At 37.9% G+C, this 18549-nt stretch overlaps 1 protein-coding gene across 1 annotated transcript; it reads left to right on the top strand.

Annotated features, from left to right (window-relative positions):
- The first annotated feature begins 918 nt into the window (after positions 1-918).
- On the top strand, positions 919-14631 carry LOC126666325 (uncharacterized). Its single transcript, XM_050359346.1, has 8 exons — positions 919-1073; positions 10014-11740; positions 11838-12092; positions 12154-12269; positions 12399-13013; positions 13096-13489; positions 14227-14300; positions 14503-14631. Exons 1-8 carry the CDS (start codon positions 919-921, stop codon positions 14629-14631), a joined length of 3465 nt encoding a protein of 1154 aa, XP_050215303.1.
- Positions 14632-18549: the final 3918 nt, after the last annotated feature.

The raw sequence follows: 18549 nt of genomic DNA on the forward strand, positions 1-18549 counted from the left end.
ATTCACTCATATTTGACCCCCGTTGATTTCGCTTTCACATGTAAATGATATTTTAACGTGACAAGATTTCCAATTCTTTCTCCGGAAGTTGTAACTAAATAAAGATCATTTAGAGCTGCAGAGTAGTTCTAGCTCCGCATAGTAGTTCATTTGTAAATGTTTAAACTCTAATGTGAATCTACTGTTAATATCATTTTGGGACAAAAGCATGTTTTTATAAAAAGGGCTTTTGCCAGTTGTTTATAAGAAACCTGGTTTTGATAAAAGTTTTATGATTAATTACTTAACATGTTTAAACCAGTTACTTGATATGATAACTGGTTTGCACCGCTGTCAGTGTTTTCGGACAGGGTTGTGTTAGGATACGTGCAGCGTACACGTACTACCCTGAGCCCAGAAATACAATCGCACGGTTTTGATTACACGTTTATCTAAAGGCTTTCAAATACTTGCAAAAATAGATTGAAACCTTTTATGTTTTCAAAACACGAATTTTTTTTACTGTTTTTCCTAGGCTTGCTACGGGTTTCGGAACAACCATTCCCATTCCCTAGCGCCGGTCTCGACACGAGTTTCTAGGCGGAAATTGGGTCGCGAAAAAGTTGGTATCAGAGCAATAGTTCTCAGATTATATTGTCTAAGATATTATTTCTGATACGTGTTAAGTAAGTATTGTCTGATAGCAAAAGTTGGTATCAGAGCAATGTTGTAGAACTAGAGTGTCTACAGTAACATTGCCGATACTCTAGTAATAGAGTCTAAGGAACTACTGCAGCAATAGGATTTGAGTCATGTCCATGATATGTCATCATTTGATTGTAAAATATTCAGCTTTTCCATTAGGTTATGAATTTAGCGTGTGTTTGATATGGCTTATATATTGTGATACGCATGAGCACGTGAGGTGTGACCATTGAAATGGTTATATGCGTACATGTTGAAATCGTATTTGTTATTCTTCGTTTGATTGCAGTGTGGTTTGATTTGGTTAGGATGGCTGACCAAAGACAAACTCGTGGTCGAGCTGCGATGATACGAGATGCACCTGAAGAGGCCCATGATGAGTCGTCTGTGTATATAGTGTTGGCGCAGCGGGAGGCGCGGGTCCGGATCGTATATTTCAATTCAAAATCTAAATTCTAACAATCCGGATCCTAAAGTTGATCATATCAACAACAAATGGATCGTCGTATCATTTAGTAATTAAAGCACGCATCTAAGAATCGTAAGAAGAATACCTATGTCGATTCTCCAACGATTCTTGTAGTCCCGAAAGTACGGCGACCTCAAGCTCGTCCACACGAGTATGCGTCCGATTGAATCCTCGCCTTGAAGTAATCCTGCAAGAGTTCCTCTTGCCGAGCAGCCCTAAGCTCAAACTCTCGCCGCGATCACTACCTTGCTCGGATGTATGAAAAACGTCGCCAAGTTTTTCCTGTGATTGATGACTACTTGAACTCCTTCAAGTGCTTTCTCTCTCTACAACTTTGTAGTGAGATGTGTGTTGTGTGGTAAATGAGCAAAGACAACCTCTATTTATAGGGTAGAGCTTTGCTTAAGAATGCAACACCTCACATGCTAGGTGTCACACACCAAGCAAAGGTGTTGCCACCATTCGACACCTCACATGCTAGGTGTCACACATCAAGCATAGGTGTTACCACCATCTGACACATCACATGCTAGGTGTCACACATCAAGCATAGGTGTTGCCACCTTCTGAAACGTCGGATGCTAGGTGTCACACACAGAGACATACATGACATCATCGTGACATCATCACATGACATCATCGTGACATCATCACATGACATCATCGTGACATCATCACATGACATCATCACGTGACATCATCACATGACATCATCACGTGACATCATCATATGACATCATCGTGACATCATCATTCCATTAACTTATGATTAGTGTTTTAAGTATCATTAATTACACTAATTAATTACTTAAGCCTTCTAATCATAAAACTTGGTTAAAATATAATTAGGTTCCTGCTAATTTATAACTCTTATAAATTAGTCCCTAATTAACTTGGACATAGTACAATTAGGTTCCTACTAATTTATAACTCTTATAAATTAGTCCCTAATTTGTTCTTGTTTTTCATCTCAGATTAATTTCCGAGATATGCTAGTATCTATATGAAATCCATCTTTCGTAAACTCAATCGGTTGCACACTCTATTGTGTGTGACTAACTAGGTTCACATCTATATGGCAACGAGAGACATAAGAAACGCCTTTCTTACATTAAATAATTAAATCCCATTTAATTATTAATTCTCGTAGATCGAGAGTGACGTCTAGCAACATATCACGACCCCCAAATAGAGATGAATGTTTCGATGCATTCTTTTTGAACCAATGTTCATAATTACCGTACACTCAAAATTCCCTTCATCTAAGATTCCAATCTCGACTAGTGTCACGGTTAAGTCAAACACTGTATGTCTTGATTATATGACCTCATCTCCCAGTTCTAATTCTTGATAAATATGACTTCCAATAGAAACAACTTTCTATGTAAGTCATATACACCTGCGCAGGTTTTATCATCCATCAAGAACAATTTGAGATAGCATAGAATCTTATCTCCGTTCATCCAGAGTGATGAATCCTTTCTAGGTTAAACCCCTATCTCCATATACAACTAACTAGAGCCAACACATCCCGCGGCCCTAGCTCATGAAAGATCTAGGGTTAAGAAGTATCAAACTCTAATCACCTATATACAAGATAGTGTCACCGCAAGTCAAAGGACATATGTACAATTATGAACTAGATGACATTAAATTGACTTTGATGAAATACCATGTATAAGTCATCTAGCGTCACTTGTTCGACCCACTCAACATCTTGAGTGTCCACATGTTTATCCTGATCTCCATCAAGTAGTATGAGACTCACTACTTCCTATAATTAGTAACTCCTTACTAATCAGGAGAATAAACAGAGGTGACAATCTTTCCGGGATAATACGATGCCCTTATTCGTAGGACCCCATCGATCATGAACTGTTATTTAGATCACATGTATAATAAAATCTGTAACTCATATTCTTAACACCTTAAGAATAGATTCTATCACAATGTGATAAGGACAATACGTAATAAATGAACACTTAGTTGATGAGACACTTAGTTCAATTAGAACATATATATCTTTGCCATTGGGATTAGCTCTACAAATATACATGATCAAATGGCCCTAGGGCACATACTACTAACAATCTCCCACTTGCACTAGTGCCATTGGCAACTATATCTAAGCCCCATCTTTACAAGATGTAAATCTTAATGACTCTAAGTCATGGGCTTTGTCAGTGGGTCAGCCGTGTTATCGGCTGATGCTATCTTTTAGAGAAACAATTTTCTCTTTCCAACAATTTCTTTAGATAATATGATAATGCCTTTCCTTATGTTCGGATAAGTTGTGAGACCCAGTTTCCTTTGCTATGGCAGTAGCACCATTGTGGTCGCAGAAAAGAGGAACTGTCGACTTAATGGAAGAAACCGTATTTGGTTCTATTAAGAACTATTTTATCCAAACACCTTCTATTACAACATCTCATGCCATAATATACTCGGCTTCTATAATGGAATATGGAGTTTATTCTTGCTTAGAACACTTCTAGCTCACTACTCCTTCATTATAGATAAATATGAATCTGGAGATAGACTCTCTATTATCCATATCTGATTATTAATCAAAATCTGTAAAACGGTCTACTTAAAAATCTCGTTCTCCATTTGTTAATACCATATCTTTAGTTCTATAAAAGTACTTAAAGATACCTTTAACATCCATCTAATGTTCTCAACATAGATTGGATTAAAACCGATTAGTCCCACTAACCGCATAGACAATTTCTAGCTTTGTATGTGGCAACACATACCTCACACTACCAATTGCCGAAGCTTATGGTATCTTTGCTAGATTGTTTCTTTCTTCAGAAGTTTCAGAAGACACTCCCTTTGAAAGATTTATTTTATGCCTAACTAGTATCAATCCTCTCTTAGAACTTCCATATTGAACTACTTCAATATCTTTTCTAAGAAGAGCCTTTAAGAGAAACCAATTATTCTCTTAGATCTATCTCTATAGAGTCTAATACTGAGAATTTAGGCTACCTCTCTGTGGTCTTTGATGGAGTACGTATTAGATAAACCAAAGTTTTACAAAAGTTAACATTCCGATATTATTATTTATTAGTAATAAGTTATCTACATACAAGATCATGAAAGTGAGTCTGCTCCCACTAACCTTCTTGTAAACATTGGGTTTATCATCGTTTTTAATAAATTCGTAACTCCTTACGGCTTTATCAAGACGACGAATCTCGAAGATTTGTTTCCATCCACTAGGGATCATTTTAGCTTACACGCCTCGGAACCTTCTTCGGATTCAAAATCCTCGGCTTGTTCCATATAGATATACTCCTTAATTTAACTATTAAGGAATATGGTTCTTACATCAACACGTCCAACCATAGAATCTACATATGTAGCTATGGCAAGAAGAATCTGGATGGGCTTAAGCATGGCTACCAGCGAGAAAGTGTATTCACAATACAACTTCTTGCCTCTAGCAAAAATCTTTTGCAACAAGCCTAGCTTTAAAGGTCGCCACCTTTCCATTAGTACAAATTTTACACATGAAGATCCATTTAATCCTTATCGGTATAATACCTTCGGATGGATCGACTAGCTCCCAAAATTTGGTTACTATAAATGGAATCCATTTCAGATTTTATTGCTTCAAACCATTTTTTTTTTAAATCTATATCATATATAGTTTCCAAATAAGTAGAGGGATCAACATTTGATCTTTTTCTCCATGACTAAACGACTTTTGTTTATCATGTGGGAAAACCATATCTCTCTGGTTGACGAAATACTCTACTTGATCTTCGAGATGTTAATGTAGATACATCTTTTACTAACTCCGGCTTTTAGTGGGTTTGATCAATCTTCATTGATTCATTATTTTGTTGGTAACTAGATGACTCCTCATCTAATTCTATATTCCTTTCTTAGTGTCCCTCTTGAATAAACGCTTTATTAAGAAAGACTACCACCGTTAAACAACGATTGTTTGTTCGGTTCGAATATAGAAACAATATCCTAAACTGTCTTTAGGATATCCAACATAACATTTCCATGATTGATTTTGATTCCAAATTTATCGGATATCAGTTTCCTGATACGTTCCGAACACCCTCAAATCTTAACATCCTTAAGACTTGATTCCATACCATATCTCATAAGGTATCTATGGTGCAAATTTAGTTGGAATTTAATTTAGAATTTTATTTGCGGTAAGAAGTGCTTGACCCTATAACGAGATGGATAAGTCAGTATATAGCTCATTATTGATCGTATCATTTCCCACAATGTACGATACGTCCTTCTTGACAGACGCACCATTCAACCATGGTGTTCCCAAAGAGTAAGTTGAAAAATAATACCACATTCCTTTTAGGAACATACCAAATTCTGTACTCAAGTATTCTTCCCTTTTAGATCACATCGTAAAGTATTAATACCTTTTCCAATTTGGTTTTCTACTTCATTCTTGAAGTCATTTGAACATTTCAAAATCTTCATGTTTGTTCTTCATAAGACAAACTTAACTATATCGTGATAAATCATCGATGTAGAAAATGAAGTATAAGTATCTACCTTGGTCCGTTTCTTTAAACGTACCATATACATCACTATGTATGATCTCTTAAACGGCTTTGGCTCTACCACTTTGTCCCACAAAAAATGACCAGGTCATTTTGCCATTAAGATACGACTCACAAATCGGAAGCGATGCAAAATCTTGATTGCTCAAGATTCCCATCCTATCTGACTTGTTATGTCTATCTTTTGCAATATGCCCTAATCATAAGTACCAAAGTTGTTTAAAAGTTTGATAACTTATGGTATTAATTTTCAAAACATCTTTTGCATTAAACATCTTTATTCAAGTCATAAAGAACATTTTGTACATCCATACCCAACTCCGTATTATCAAACATAATACTACAAACATCCTTTGTAAATAGAAAATCAACTACCAAATTTGTCATACAAATTCGGACATGATATTCCTATGTATATTGGGTAAGTACAAAAATCTTGTTTAAATACAACTTATGTTTATTTAAGAAAATTGAAGTTGAACCTATAGCTCTTGTCACAACGCTTGCGTCATTCCCGAGATTTAAGATTACTTCATCTTTTTCCTTTCTTTCTCACTTTTACTAAATCCATAAAAGATAAACAAATGTGAGAATGAGCATCGGTATTCAATACCCAAGCTTTTAAATGAGCAATTGACATTGGAACATGAGATAGACACATGTTCTTGATGGAGTTGTTCCTCCAGTCATTGCCCTTTAAGTATTCACAATACTTAATGCAATTTCCATTTCAATGTCTTTCGGTTTGACAAAAGAAACACTTTCTTTTATTGACCGAACCGCCTTTCAAATATTCCAAATATTTCCGGCAATGACTTATATTGTCCTACATCTTAACAAATGAAAACACTTTTCTTTGTTAACCGATGTGCATTTCTTTTTCGCAATAGCCTTAGAGGCATCTAAATATCTTAATCAAACAAAAATGATTTTAAACCACTAGCGGATTACTATCGTGAATGTCACTTTAAAGAATTCTATTTAATCTTATTATCCCTTAGATAGCAAAGATCTCTAATTAGTATTCGTGTTATTTTATATATTTAAACCATAATGATTTGGTCTTTATCAAAATGGCCTCCCACTATCTTTTTCGAATCCTACACTTCCAAAATAGGAAACGTGAATCTTTGTTGGAAAAAGATTCAAGCGGGTGATTGAATTCTTATACTCATTTATCTTTCCCTCAAGTACTTAATGCTATTCTTGGGATCAAAATGATATATAAGTGAACAACTACTTGTTCATCATATCTCATATGAGGTTCAATCATTTCCGGCTCCTAATGCTTTCACCCTCAAGTACTTAATGCTATTCTTGGGTTTCCACATTAGTTAAGTTTAACCCATTGAATCAACTAAGATGTATCGATTTGAATAATATACGACTCAGGTACGCCTAATTGCCTTTCTCGCCGTATATTATATCGACTACACCCGCAACATCGCATGCTTAACAATAAACTCGACAACATCTCTTGACGATATCATCTCACCCCTATGTATCCATAGCCGACAAGATGATAACTCAAAGCGTGTTAGTTTATTGCTCCAATGGAGAGCCATTGATAAATCAATTTAATGATTAATCAATATAAACTTAATCTTTTTACTTTTAGGAAGATTTCTTAGGGAATTAAGTTATTCCGGTCTCACTAAGCCCACAACACATTTTAGCATGCATCTCATACATATTAAAGCTAAAATGAATCATGCAATCACACATGTATGATCATGGACGTCCTAGGTCTCATTCTTTAGCCACAAAAGAATGAGCAAACTATTATTTGTTCCGCATGTTTTTGTTGACGACAACATAATGCACAAGCGAGTCACGTATTGTGTTAAATAATCACATTAGAAAAATTCCCAGGATAGATTGGAGGGTCATGAGCGGACCACTTAAGTACCAATCTCCTAGACAGAATTTAATCAAATGTAATTAATGTCACAATACCGTTTGTTCGTTTTTGCAAACAAGACCTAAGCCCTCGGAATTATAAATTACATGCCAATTAATAATTCCTAAGTCCATGATTATTAATACATGCATTCAATCGTAAAGCTTTAATACTTGCTGATACGGTGGCTTTGATACCACTGTTGGCGCAGTGGGAGGCGCGGGTCCGGATCGTATACTTCAATTCAAAATCTAAATTCTAACAATCCGGATCCTAAAGTTGATCATATCAACAACAAATGGATCGTCGTATCATTTAGTAATTAAAGCACGCATCTAAGAATCGTAAGAAGAATACCTATGTCGATTCTCCAACGATTCTTGTAGTCCCGAAAGTACGGCGACCTCAAGCTCGTCCACACGAGTATGCGTCCGATTGAATCCTCGCCTTGAAGTAATCCTGCAAGAGTTCCTCTTGCCGAGCAGCCCTAAGCTCAAACTCTCGCCGCGATCACTACCTTGCTCGGATGTATGAAAAACGTCGCCAAGTTTTTCCCGTGATTGATGACTACTTGAACTCCTTCAAGTGCTTTCTCTCTCTACAACTTTGTAGTGAGATGTGTGTTGTGTGGTAAATGAGCAAAGACAACCTCTATTTATAGGGTAGAGCTTTGCTTAAGAATGCAACACCTCACATGCTAGGTGTCACACACCAAGCAAAGGTGTTGCCACCATTCGACACCTCACATGCTAGGTGTCACACATCAAGCATAGGTGTTACAACCATCTGACACATCACATGCTAGGTGTCACACATCAAGCATAGGTGTTGCCACCTTCTGACACGTCGGATGCTAGGTGTCACACACAGAGACATACATGACATCATCACATGACATCATCGTGACATCATCACATGACATCATCGTGACATCATCACATGACATCATCATGACATCATCACATGACATCATCACGTGACATCATCACATGACATCATCACGTGACATCATCATATGACATCATCGTGACATCATCATTCCATTAACTTATGATTAGTGCTTTAAGTATCATTAATTACACTAATTAATTACTTAAGCCTTCTAATCATAAAACTTGGTTAAAATATAATTAGGTTCCTGCTAATTTATAACTCTTATAAATTAGTCCCTAATTAACTTGGACATAGTACAATTAGGTTCCTACTAATTTATAACTCTTACAAATTAGTCCCTAATTTGTACTTGTTTTTCATCTCAGATTAATTTCCGAGATATGCTAGTATCTATATGAAATCCATCTTTCGTAAACTCAATCGGTTGCACACTCTATTGTGTGTGACTAACTAGGTTCACATCTATATGGCAACGAGAGACATAAGAAACGCCTTTCTTATATTAAATAATTAAATCCCATTTAATTATTAATTCTCGTAGATCGAGAGTGACGTCTAGCAACATATCACGACCCCCAAATAGAGATGAATGTTTCGATGCATTCTTTTTGAACCAATGTTCATAATTACCGTACACTCAAAATTCCCTTCATCTAAGATTCCAATCTCGACTAGTGTCACGGTTAAGTCAAACACTGTATGTCTTGATTATATGACCTCATCTCCCAGTTCTAATTCTTGATAAATATGACTTCCAATAGAAACAACTTTCTATGTAAGTCATATACACCTGCGCAGGTTTTATCATCCATCAAGAACAATTTGAGATAGCATAGAATCTTATCTCCGTTCATCCAGAGTGATGAATCCTTTCTAGGTTAAACCCCTATCTCCATATACAACTAACTAGAGCCAACACATCCCGCGGCCCTAGCTCATGAAAGATCTAGGGTTAAGGAGTATCAAACTCTAATCACCTATATACAAGATAGTGTCATCGCAAGTCAAAGGACATATGTACAATTATGAACTAGATGACATTAAATTGACTTTGATGAAATACCATGTATAAGTCATCTAGCGTCACTTGTTCGACCCACTCAACATCTTGAGTGTCCACATGTTTATCCTGATCTCCATCAAGTAGTATGAGACTCACTACTTCCTATAATTAGTAACTCCTTACTAATCAGGAGAATAAACAGAGGTGACAATCTTTCCGGGATAATACGATGCCCTTATTCGTAGGACCCCATCGATCATGAACTGTTATTTAGATCACATGTATAATAAAATCTGTAACTCATATTCTTAACACCTTAAGAATAGATTCTATCACAATGTGATAAGGACAATACGTAATAAATGAACACTTAGTTGATGAGACACTTAGTTCAATTAGAACATATATATCTTTGCCATTGGGATTAGCTCTATAAATATACATGATCAAATGGCCCTAGGGCACATACTACTAACATATAGGGCAACATGAACCGGCTAATGCGGCAGGTAGAGGTCGTGGGCGTGGTAGACCTAGAGGTAGGGCTAGAGGTCAGGCTGTGGAGGAAAAGGAATCAGTTCAGGCTCCTGGGATGCCACAACAACCTAATGCGCCAAGCTTTGAATTTAATCAGTTCTTAGCTGGAGTTGCAGCTATGCAGGCTAACCAAGTGGAGAATCAGGCTATGCATGGGGAGCAACTATTGCAACAACAACAACGTGTTGGTGCAAATGTCAATAGAGACAGTGTTTTGGCTTACATGCGGCTCAAACCAACAGAATTTGATGGTTCAGGCGATGCATTAGATTTCCTTGAGGAAGTTGAGCGTAATGCTAGACGTCTGCAGGCTGACGAGAGGCAGTCAATCTTGTTAGTTGAAATGTCAATGAAAGGACCAGCAAAAGATTGGTTTCGACGTATAATTCAACCTACGATGAATCAGATGACCTGGGCAGAGTTTGTTAATCGGTACAGAGAATTTTATCTACCATTTTCTGTGAACGAGAGTTATCGAGATCAATTGCTAAATTTGAGAAGAGGAGATAGGTCAGTGCAAGAATATGTGACAGAGTTCACTAGGTTGGGAAGATTTGCACCTGATTTGATGGCTGATCCAGCAAGGGTGAATGCGAGTTTTATCAAGGGTTTAGGACCCGAGTTTATTAGCCTTGTTTCTGATGTGAACCGAGATTTGATCCAGCTGATAGACAGTGCACGTCAGATGGAGACTTCGTTGGTACAGTTTGGCAGGTTTGTAAATTCTACTGCACCAATGTCGACAAGGAGTGATCAAGTTGGTGCGACGGCCAATGCACAAATATGGTTTAATCCAAGTGGTTTTACTGCACAACGACGTAAAATTTTTAAAGGGAAGAATAATAAGCGTTTCAATACCCCTGGAGCTAGTTCAAGTGGACGTAGCTCAGGAAGTTCTGGAGTTTTAGCACCATACTGCCAGAATTGTCGGAGGAGACACTATGGAGTGTGTCATCTTGCTCCAGGAGCGTGCTTTGTTTGTGGCCAACCAGGCCATTATGCAAGACAGTGTCCAATGTCAGGAGCACAAGGGTCTACTGCTAGTGTTGCTCAACCTTTTCAACAGCAGCGGAGGCCTGTGTTTCCGGCGGCATCTGGGCAAGGTCAGACTAGTAGTACATTTACTAGTCAGAGAGGAAGAGGTTTTGGCAATAATAGAGGTGGAGGAAGAAATGGTGGAGGAAGAGGTACTGGCCAGACTTCTCAAGCGGAAGGGAGTCAAGGCAGAGTGTTTGCACTAAACCCACAGGAGGCTCAAGCCTCTAATGCAGTTGTGCAAGGTATTTTTACTATAACTTCTATGGATGCTTTAGTATTATTTGATCCGGGTGCGACACATTCATTTGTTTCACCGAGTTTTGTGATTATGATTGGAAAGCAGCCCGCTTACTTGCAGAATCCATTATCAGTAGCCACGCCAATGGGTGAAAGTATGGATGCAGACATAGTCTATTCGTCTTGTCTTGTGAATGTTCAAGGACGAGAGTTGCTTGCCGATTTAATTATGCTAGAAGTACTAGCAGTTGATTTTATATTTGTCATGGATTGGTTAGCTCGATATTATGCGAGTGTGGATTTTCGCGAGAAGTTAGTGACATTTAATACCCCTGGAATTGAGATGGTTTCAATTCAAAGTGAAAAATTGAAATCCACTACTAGCATAATCTCAGCTATGAAAGCTCAACGAATGATGAGAAAAGGATGTCAAGCATTCTTAGCTATTGCGTTGATACAGAGAAAGCTCAAGGAAATGTACAAAATGTACCAGTGGTAATGGAGTATCCAGATGTTTTTTTCCAGACGAGTTACCGGGATTACCACCAGACAGGGATATAGAGTTCTGTATTGAGTTAGCTCCTGGTACCAAACCGATATCAATACCTCCTTATCGGATGGCGCCTGTAGAGTTAAAGGAACTGAAAGATCAACTAGAGGAGCTACTTAATCGTGGTTTTATCAGACCAAGTGTTTCACCGTGGGGAGCACCTGTTTTATTTGTTAAAAAGAAGGATGGATCATTTCGGCTCTGTATAGACTACAGACAGCTGAAACAAAGTTACAATCAAGAATAAGTACCCGTTGCCAAGGATTGATGATTTGTTCGATAATCTGCCAGGAGCAAGGTACTTTTCTAAGATTGATTTGCGATCAGGATATCATCTGTTAAAGATCCGAGAGGATGATGTTTCGAAAACTACTTTTAGGGCTCGGTATGGTCACTACGAGTTCCTAGTTATGTCATTTGGATTGACAAATGCACCGACGACTTTCATGGATTTGATGAATAGGATATTCAAACCATTCTTGGATCAGTTCGTAATTGTTTTTATTGATGATATTTTGATTTACTCTCGTACGGAGGAGGAGCATGCGCATCATTTGCGCATAGTTCTTCAGACATTGAGGGAGCATCAATTGTACGCCAAGTTTTTAAAGTGTGAATATTGGTTAGAAGAAGTGGCATTTTTGGGACATGTTGTGTCTCAAAGTGGAATCAAAGTAGATCCAAAGAAGATTGAAGCGGTTGTGGAATGGAAACAACCAACTTCGGTAACTGAAATTCGTAGTTTCCTTGGTTTAGCAGGATACTACAGGACATTTGTGCAAGATTTCTCCAAAATCTCTGCACCATTGACGAAGTTAACTCATAAGAATGCGAAGTACGAATGGACAGAGAAATGCGATAATAGTTTTCAGAAACTGAAGGAGTGTCTAACGACAGCTCCAGTGCTAGCATTACCAGAAGGCATTGAAGGATTCACCGTTTACTGTGATGCTTTAAGGGTTGGTTTAGGATGCGTTTTGATGCAACATGGACGAGTGATAGCATATGCTTCTCGCCAACTGAAAAAGCATGAAGTGAACTATCCTGCTCATGACTTGGAATTAGCAGCAATGATTTTTGCATTGAAAATCTGGAGACATTACTTGTACAATGCAACGTGCGAGATATTCACGGATCATAAGAGTTTGAAGGTATATCTTTGATCAACGTGAATTGAACCTCAGACAGAGGAGGTGGCTAGAATTGCTTAAGGATTATGATTGCACTATACAGTATCATCCGGGTAAAGCCAATGTGGTGGCTGATGAGCTAAGTAGGAAGTCTGCAGGATGTTTAGCACACGTTACAACGGAGTGGCGAAGGCCATTGATCAAAGAGATCTATACGATGTTCAGTCAGAACATCATATTTGAAGTTTCTTATCTTGGAAGCTTGATAGCTCAATTAAGCGTGCGACCAACACTAATTGACAGGATTAGGGAACTACAAGGTGAGGATCCTCAACTAAAGCATGTAATGGATGAGGTAGAAAAAGGAAAGTGTCAAGACTTTAGTGTTGTTAACGGAGCACTGAAGTATGATACCAGATTGTGCGTACCAGATGTTGAGAATCTAAGAAAAAAGATCATGGAGGAAACCCATGGGTCAACTTATAGTATTCATCCAGGTTCTACCAAGATTTATAGAGATATTAAGGAGAAACGGCGACGAAGGAAACGACGGTAGGTTATCCGTTTTCGATCCGATTTCTCGTTTCTAACTCAAATTTCTTCGGTAATCCATTATTAATCGAAGTTATAACCGTTTTTTGAATTTGGTTATATAAAAAATGGATTATATTCGAATATATAACGGTTACCGTATCGAATCGAACGAATACATAATGATTTTATGTTTCGATAGCGGAAATGGATAGATTGGTGTTTTATTAGCGTTTTGGATCGAAAAAACGAAATATAGCTCGACGGATTTAGCCCGGGAACGGAGTTCTCATGGTTGTGTGTGAAGCACAGCTACTGTGCGTCGCACAGTGACTGTGCGGACGCATAGCCCGACTGTGCGAGCGCACAGTCACCTGTGCGGACGCACAGGGACACTGTGCGGGCGTATAGGGCCTCGCACCAGCGCGCGTTTTCGACGTGCCGAATCGACGAGGTTTGGACAATTTTGAACATAAAGACTAAAAAGAACTTGGACAATTAAGGGAGTTCGATTAATTAAAACTTAGAAACGTTTTAATTAGGTCCTCTATTAATCAAAGTAATTAATAGTTAGATGACTACGAGTTGATATCGAAAATGAGTATAAACTAGATATGTTATATGTCTAGTAATGTCAATATAGTCTATTCTTTAGAGTTAGAATTCTTGTTTCAATTGTGTTTAATAATGGTTTTCTAAAAAGATCCGACGAGCAAGCAAGTTATCGGACAAGGAGAGTGGAGGGTGACCGAGAACTGTTTTATGGATAATGGTTTTGTGAGTTCGCATATTTACTTTTGAATATTGATGTCAAAACATTTACAATTAAAAATGTGTTTTAAATCGCATTGCATAGAGTTGATTTGAAACCAATATATAGATCCACTGGAACGTGCTATCTATTGGGCAACAATAGGACTGTGTGATCACCGGTATTAATAAATCATTGCATTTCATATTAGTTGGGTTCTTTGGCCAGATGCTTGCAAAGCGGCCTGGACCTAACAGGTTTTCCTGGGGAGCCAGTAATTCAATTTACGGCCCAGCAAACCTTACACAGAAAGAAGATGACTGTGATAACATGAGTTCACAGTTCATCCTGTGTTAAAGAAGAGAGCATGAACTGTGGTATTAACCATAGTTAACCAAATGTGGTTTCTCTAAAGGTTTCATATGGATCAGTTATTTGGATGCACAAAGTGTGTTTACATGCAATTTGAGCTTTTATTAATATGCTTGAGTAACTATGTGAATTCACTCATATTTGACCCCCGTTGATTTCCCTTTCACAGGTAAATGATATTTTGACGTGACAAGACTTCCAATTCTTTCTCCGGAAGTTGTAACTAAATAAAGGTCATTCTAGAGTTGCATAGTAGTTCTAGCTCCGCACAGTAGTTCATTTGTAAATGCTTAAACTCTGATGTGAAACTACTGTCCGTATCATTTTGGGAAAAAGCATGTTTTTATAAAAAGGGCTTTTGCCAGTTGTTTATAAGAAACCTGGTTTTGACAAAAGTTTTGTTATTAATTACTTAACATGCTTAAACCGGTTACTTGATATGATAACTGGTTTGCACCGCTGTCCGTGTTTTCGGACAGGGTTGTGTTAGGATACGTGCAGCTTACAAGTACTACCCTGAGTCCAAAAATACAATCGCACGGTTTTGATTATACGTTTATCTAAAGGCTTTCAAATACTTGCAAAAAGAGATTGGAACCTTTTATGTTTTCAAAACGAGAAAAGTTTTTATTGTTTTTCCTAGGCTTGCTACATGTTTCGGAACAACCATTCCATAGCGCCGGTCTCGACACGAGTTTCTAGGCGGACCATGTCGAGTACATATCCTGCCACTTTTCATTAACAAGAAATCTGTCAAGCCGGATTTGAATTAAGTCATCATTTTTTCGTCTGTTAGTCCACGTGAATTTCCCTCCAGAAAAGCCCAAGTCTTCAACGCCACACTCATCAATAGCATCCTTAAACATTTCTAGTTCTCGCTAGTCACTACACCGTCCACCCTCTTTTTCATCGGCTAAGAGATGGAGGTTAAAGTCCCCAAACATCACTAAAAGTTGGTCACCATCTCCTTGCATCTGTTTCAGTAACTCACAGGTACGAAATTTAGAATGGCTCTCAGTCCCGTAAACAGCTACACTCCTCCAACTCACATTAGACTGGCCATCAACAACTGTAAACTCAATATGATTGAGAGACGAGCTAATTATCTGAGCATCAATACCACATTTCCATCCAAACACAAGCCCACCACGTCTATCATCTGAATCGACAACGAAAAAATTAAAAGAATTTAAACTACTACTAATTAAACTGAATCCGCTTTGAACCAATTTCGTTTCCATAAAAAACATAACATCAGGGGAATTATTTTTAACAAATAATTTAAGGGCCCTAACCGTCCAAGGATTCCCCATTCCCTGGAGGTTCCAACTAAAGATTTTCATTGCATCCGGCGGGACTGCTCGCCAGTCGCCGCCGATATCTCAAAATTTTCGAACCGATCCATTAACCCATCTATGACTTTCTTTGAGAAAAGGTCAACTGAATCCACACCATCCTCATCAACTACCATACTTCAAATCCTTTTGGCATTTTTCTTCTTTTGAGAATCATCCCCTCTTGGCTCTGAATCCCTTGCCTCTTTACGTCGCTTCCACGAACCCTCTTTCCCTTGTTTTTTCCCACTTCGTTGAGCTACAACACCTCCATCAGCATACTCGACAGTAGTATCATTAGGTTGTGGTATCACCTGTTGAACTCTCACCTCTACGAGTCCTTCCAATTGTACCTCCGGAGTCTCACCCACAACAACATTCTCTACTACAGCCCTTGCTTCTTGCCCAACCGGGCTTTGTTGCTGGGTTATATTCCTGCCACCATCCACCACATTCTCCTCAAGATTAAGGCCCCTTCTAACAGTTGAAACTGCCTCATTGCTATTTGATATGGAGGTAGATGTAGATAGTCCCTCTCTGCCTTTATTTCGACCTCCGCCATAATTCTTGTTTCCCATTAAAGTCCGTTTACGCGGGGTTGCCTGTAATCTTGGCCCGTATGGCCACTCTGAGACCTCTGTCTCCTTCGGCTTTGTTTCACATTCAGCAACTAAATGGTCCAGCATTCCACACCAGTAACAAATTTTTTGGATCCGTTCGTATTTAAACGGAATCCAACAGCTTTCTCCCGTGGGATTTATGACTACGGTACCTCTGATAATAGGTTTTGAAACATCAATATGGACACGGGCTCTGCTATATCTGTAACACTCACTACCCTCACCATCATCAATAATTCTACCAATTTTGGATCCCACTTTGGCAACCGCAGCTCTTCCCCTACAGTTCATTAGTAGATTGTATATGCGGACCCATACAGAACAATGATTAATAATCATGTTATTTGGTTGCATGTTTCCGGACATCGGTTCAAAAAGGATAAGTTGTTTGTCAAAATTCTACAGGGACTCTCTCAAGATTCTGCTTCTGTAACTTTTCGACGAAAATTCACATACGAAAAGTTCTTCCCCTATATCTTTCAGCGTAAATCCTCTAGCCAATCTCCATGCACTCGCTAACGCATTCCTTAGGTGATTCAAATTGTAAGGTTTGTGCGTTAACAATCTCCCAACCAGACTTAGTTCCGCCTTATTATTCGCATCATCATCCACCACATCTTCTAGGGTAATCGACCCCTGTTCTTCTTCCGTTAACCTCAGCTTCAGGCATGCTTCGACCAACCCTTCCTCCATCCTCTATCGCAGCCTACTACACAAAGAAACCCTGACAGGAACGTACAAGACGTAACGAGATCGATGAACAATAGGTAAGATTCAGAAACGAAGAGAAAACCCTAACCCTAGAAACCCTAGGGTAGAGAGAGAAAGCTCCATATAAATAGGGAGAGATGCTAGTTATAAGTTTCAACATGTAATAAATATTAATGAGGGTTCATTTTGAATGAACGAGAGGAAATCATCACTTATATATAAATTAATGACGGGAAAATAGAGATTTTGTGATGAAATTTTGTGGTTAAAAATTATATAATTATATTTAGTGAGGGTATAAAGACCATCATTATTCTATTAATTTCTTTTAATGATGGTGGCGGTAAATAGTTTCTATTTTTCGAAAATTTACTTTTTGAAAAGGAGGCGCATTTTATCAGGCTGACATGAATCATGAAAATAGAACGAAGCATCTCTGGTTTATCAAACTAAAGTTCCTTGAATCAAAGGTTCATTGCAATCACTTTTCAATTACATAATCACTTTGATAAAATCAGTCAATTTGACTATATTAATTATTATTCGCCAATATGATTTAATCAGGCATCAACAGCATACTACTGTATCATGGCCTGATCCTAGACAAGGGGACCGAACAGGTAAATTCTACAATGTTGGAGAATAAAATTAGTAAATTTTTTATTTTTTATTGTTGGAATTTTAAGAACAGCCAGCTTATTGGTTTTTTGCAAGTAGCTACATTGTAAGTGTTCCTAGCAGTAAATTTGTAATGTAATCTAATTATAGCATCTGAGTCGTGTACTAATCAGTTGAGTGATAATGGTCTTGTATGTTTCTCTTGAATTGTATTTTAATTATTTCTCTCCAAATGCTCAAACTTTTGAACTCGATGTATAATTGATATTGTGTATGCAGTTTCAGCAATGTACATGGTAATGGCTTACCTGGAACAAGTCCTCAAAGCTTCAAGAAATTAGAGCGTTTGCTTACATGTGAGTCATTAAGCATATTAAACTATTGTTGTTTTGGAAATAGAGATGTTCTGCAAGTGATTAAAAGCATGTTATTATTGCTGTTCTTTTGAGGTTTTGAAGCTTGTCAACAAAACAAAAGCTGTTCCACATGAGGTTAGCTTGATAAACTCTTTTTTGATAATTCTTATTGAATTATTGAGAGCATTATTCCGTTTGCATTTTCATCAGTTGATAGTCTATGTTAACATTCTATTTTCGATTGTCATATTTGTTTGCTTTTTG

This window comes from Mercurialis annua, linkage group LG1-X (assembly GCF_937616625.2).
Source record: "Mercurialis annua linkage group LG1-X, ddMerAnnu1.2, whole genome shotgun sequence".
Classification (NCBI taxonomy): Eukaryota; Viridiplantae; Streptophyta; class Magnoliopsida; order Malpighiales; family Euphorbiaceae; genus Mercurialis; species Mercurialis annua.

Coding starts and splice junctions, on each gene's coding strand:
- LOC126666325 (XM_050359346.1), top strand. CDS start 919: ATGGTTATATGCGTACATGTTGAAATCGTATTTGTTATTCTTCGTTTG. Junction 1,074..10,013: donor GCCCATGATGAGTCGTCTGT/GTATATAGTGTT, acceptor TGCGGCAGGTAG/AGGTCGTGGGCGTGGTAGAC. Junction 13,490..14,226: donor AACTTATAGTATTCATCCAG/GTTCTACCAAGA, acceptor TTTTCTAAAAAG/ATCCGACGAGCAAGCAAGTT.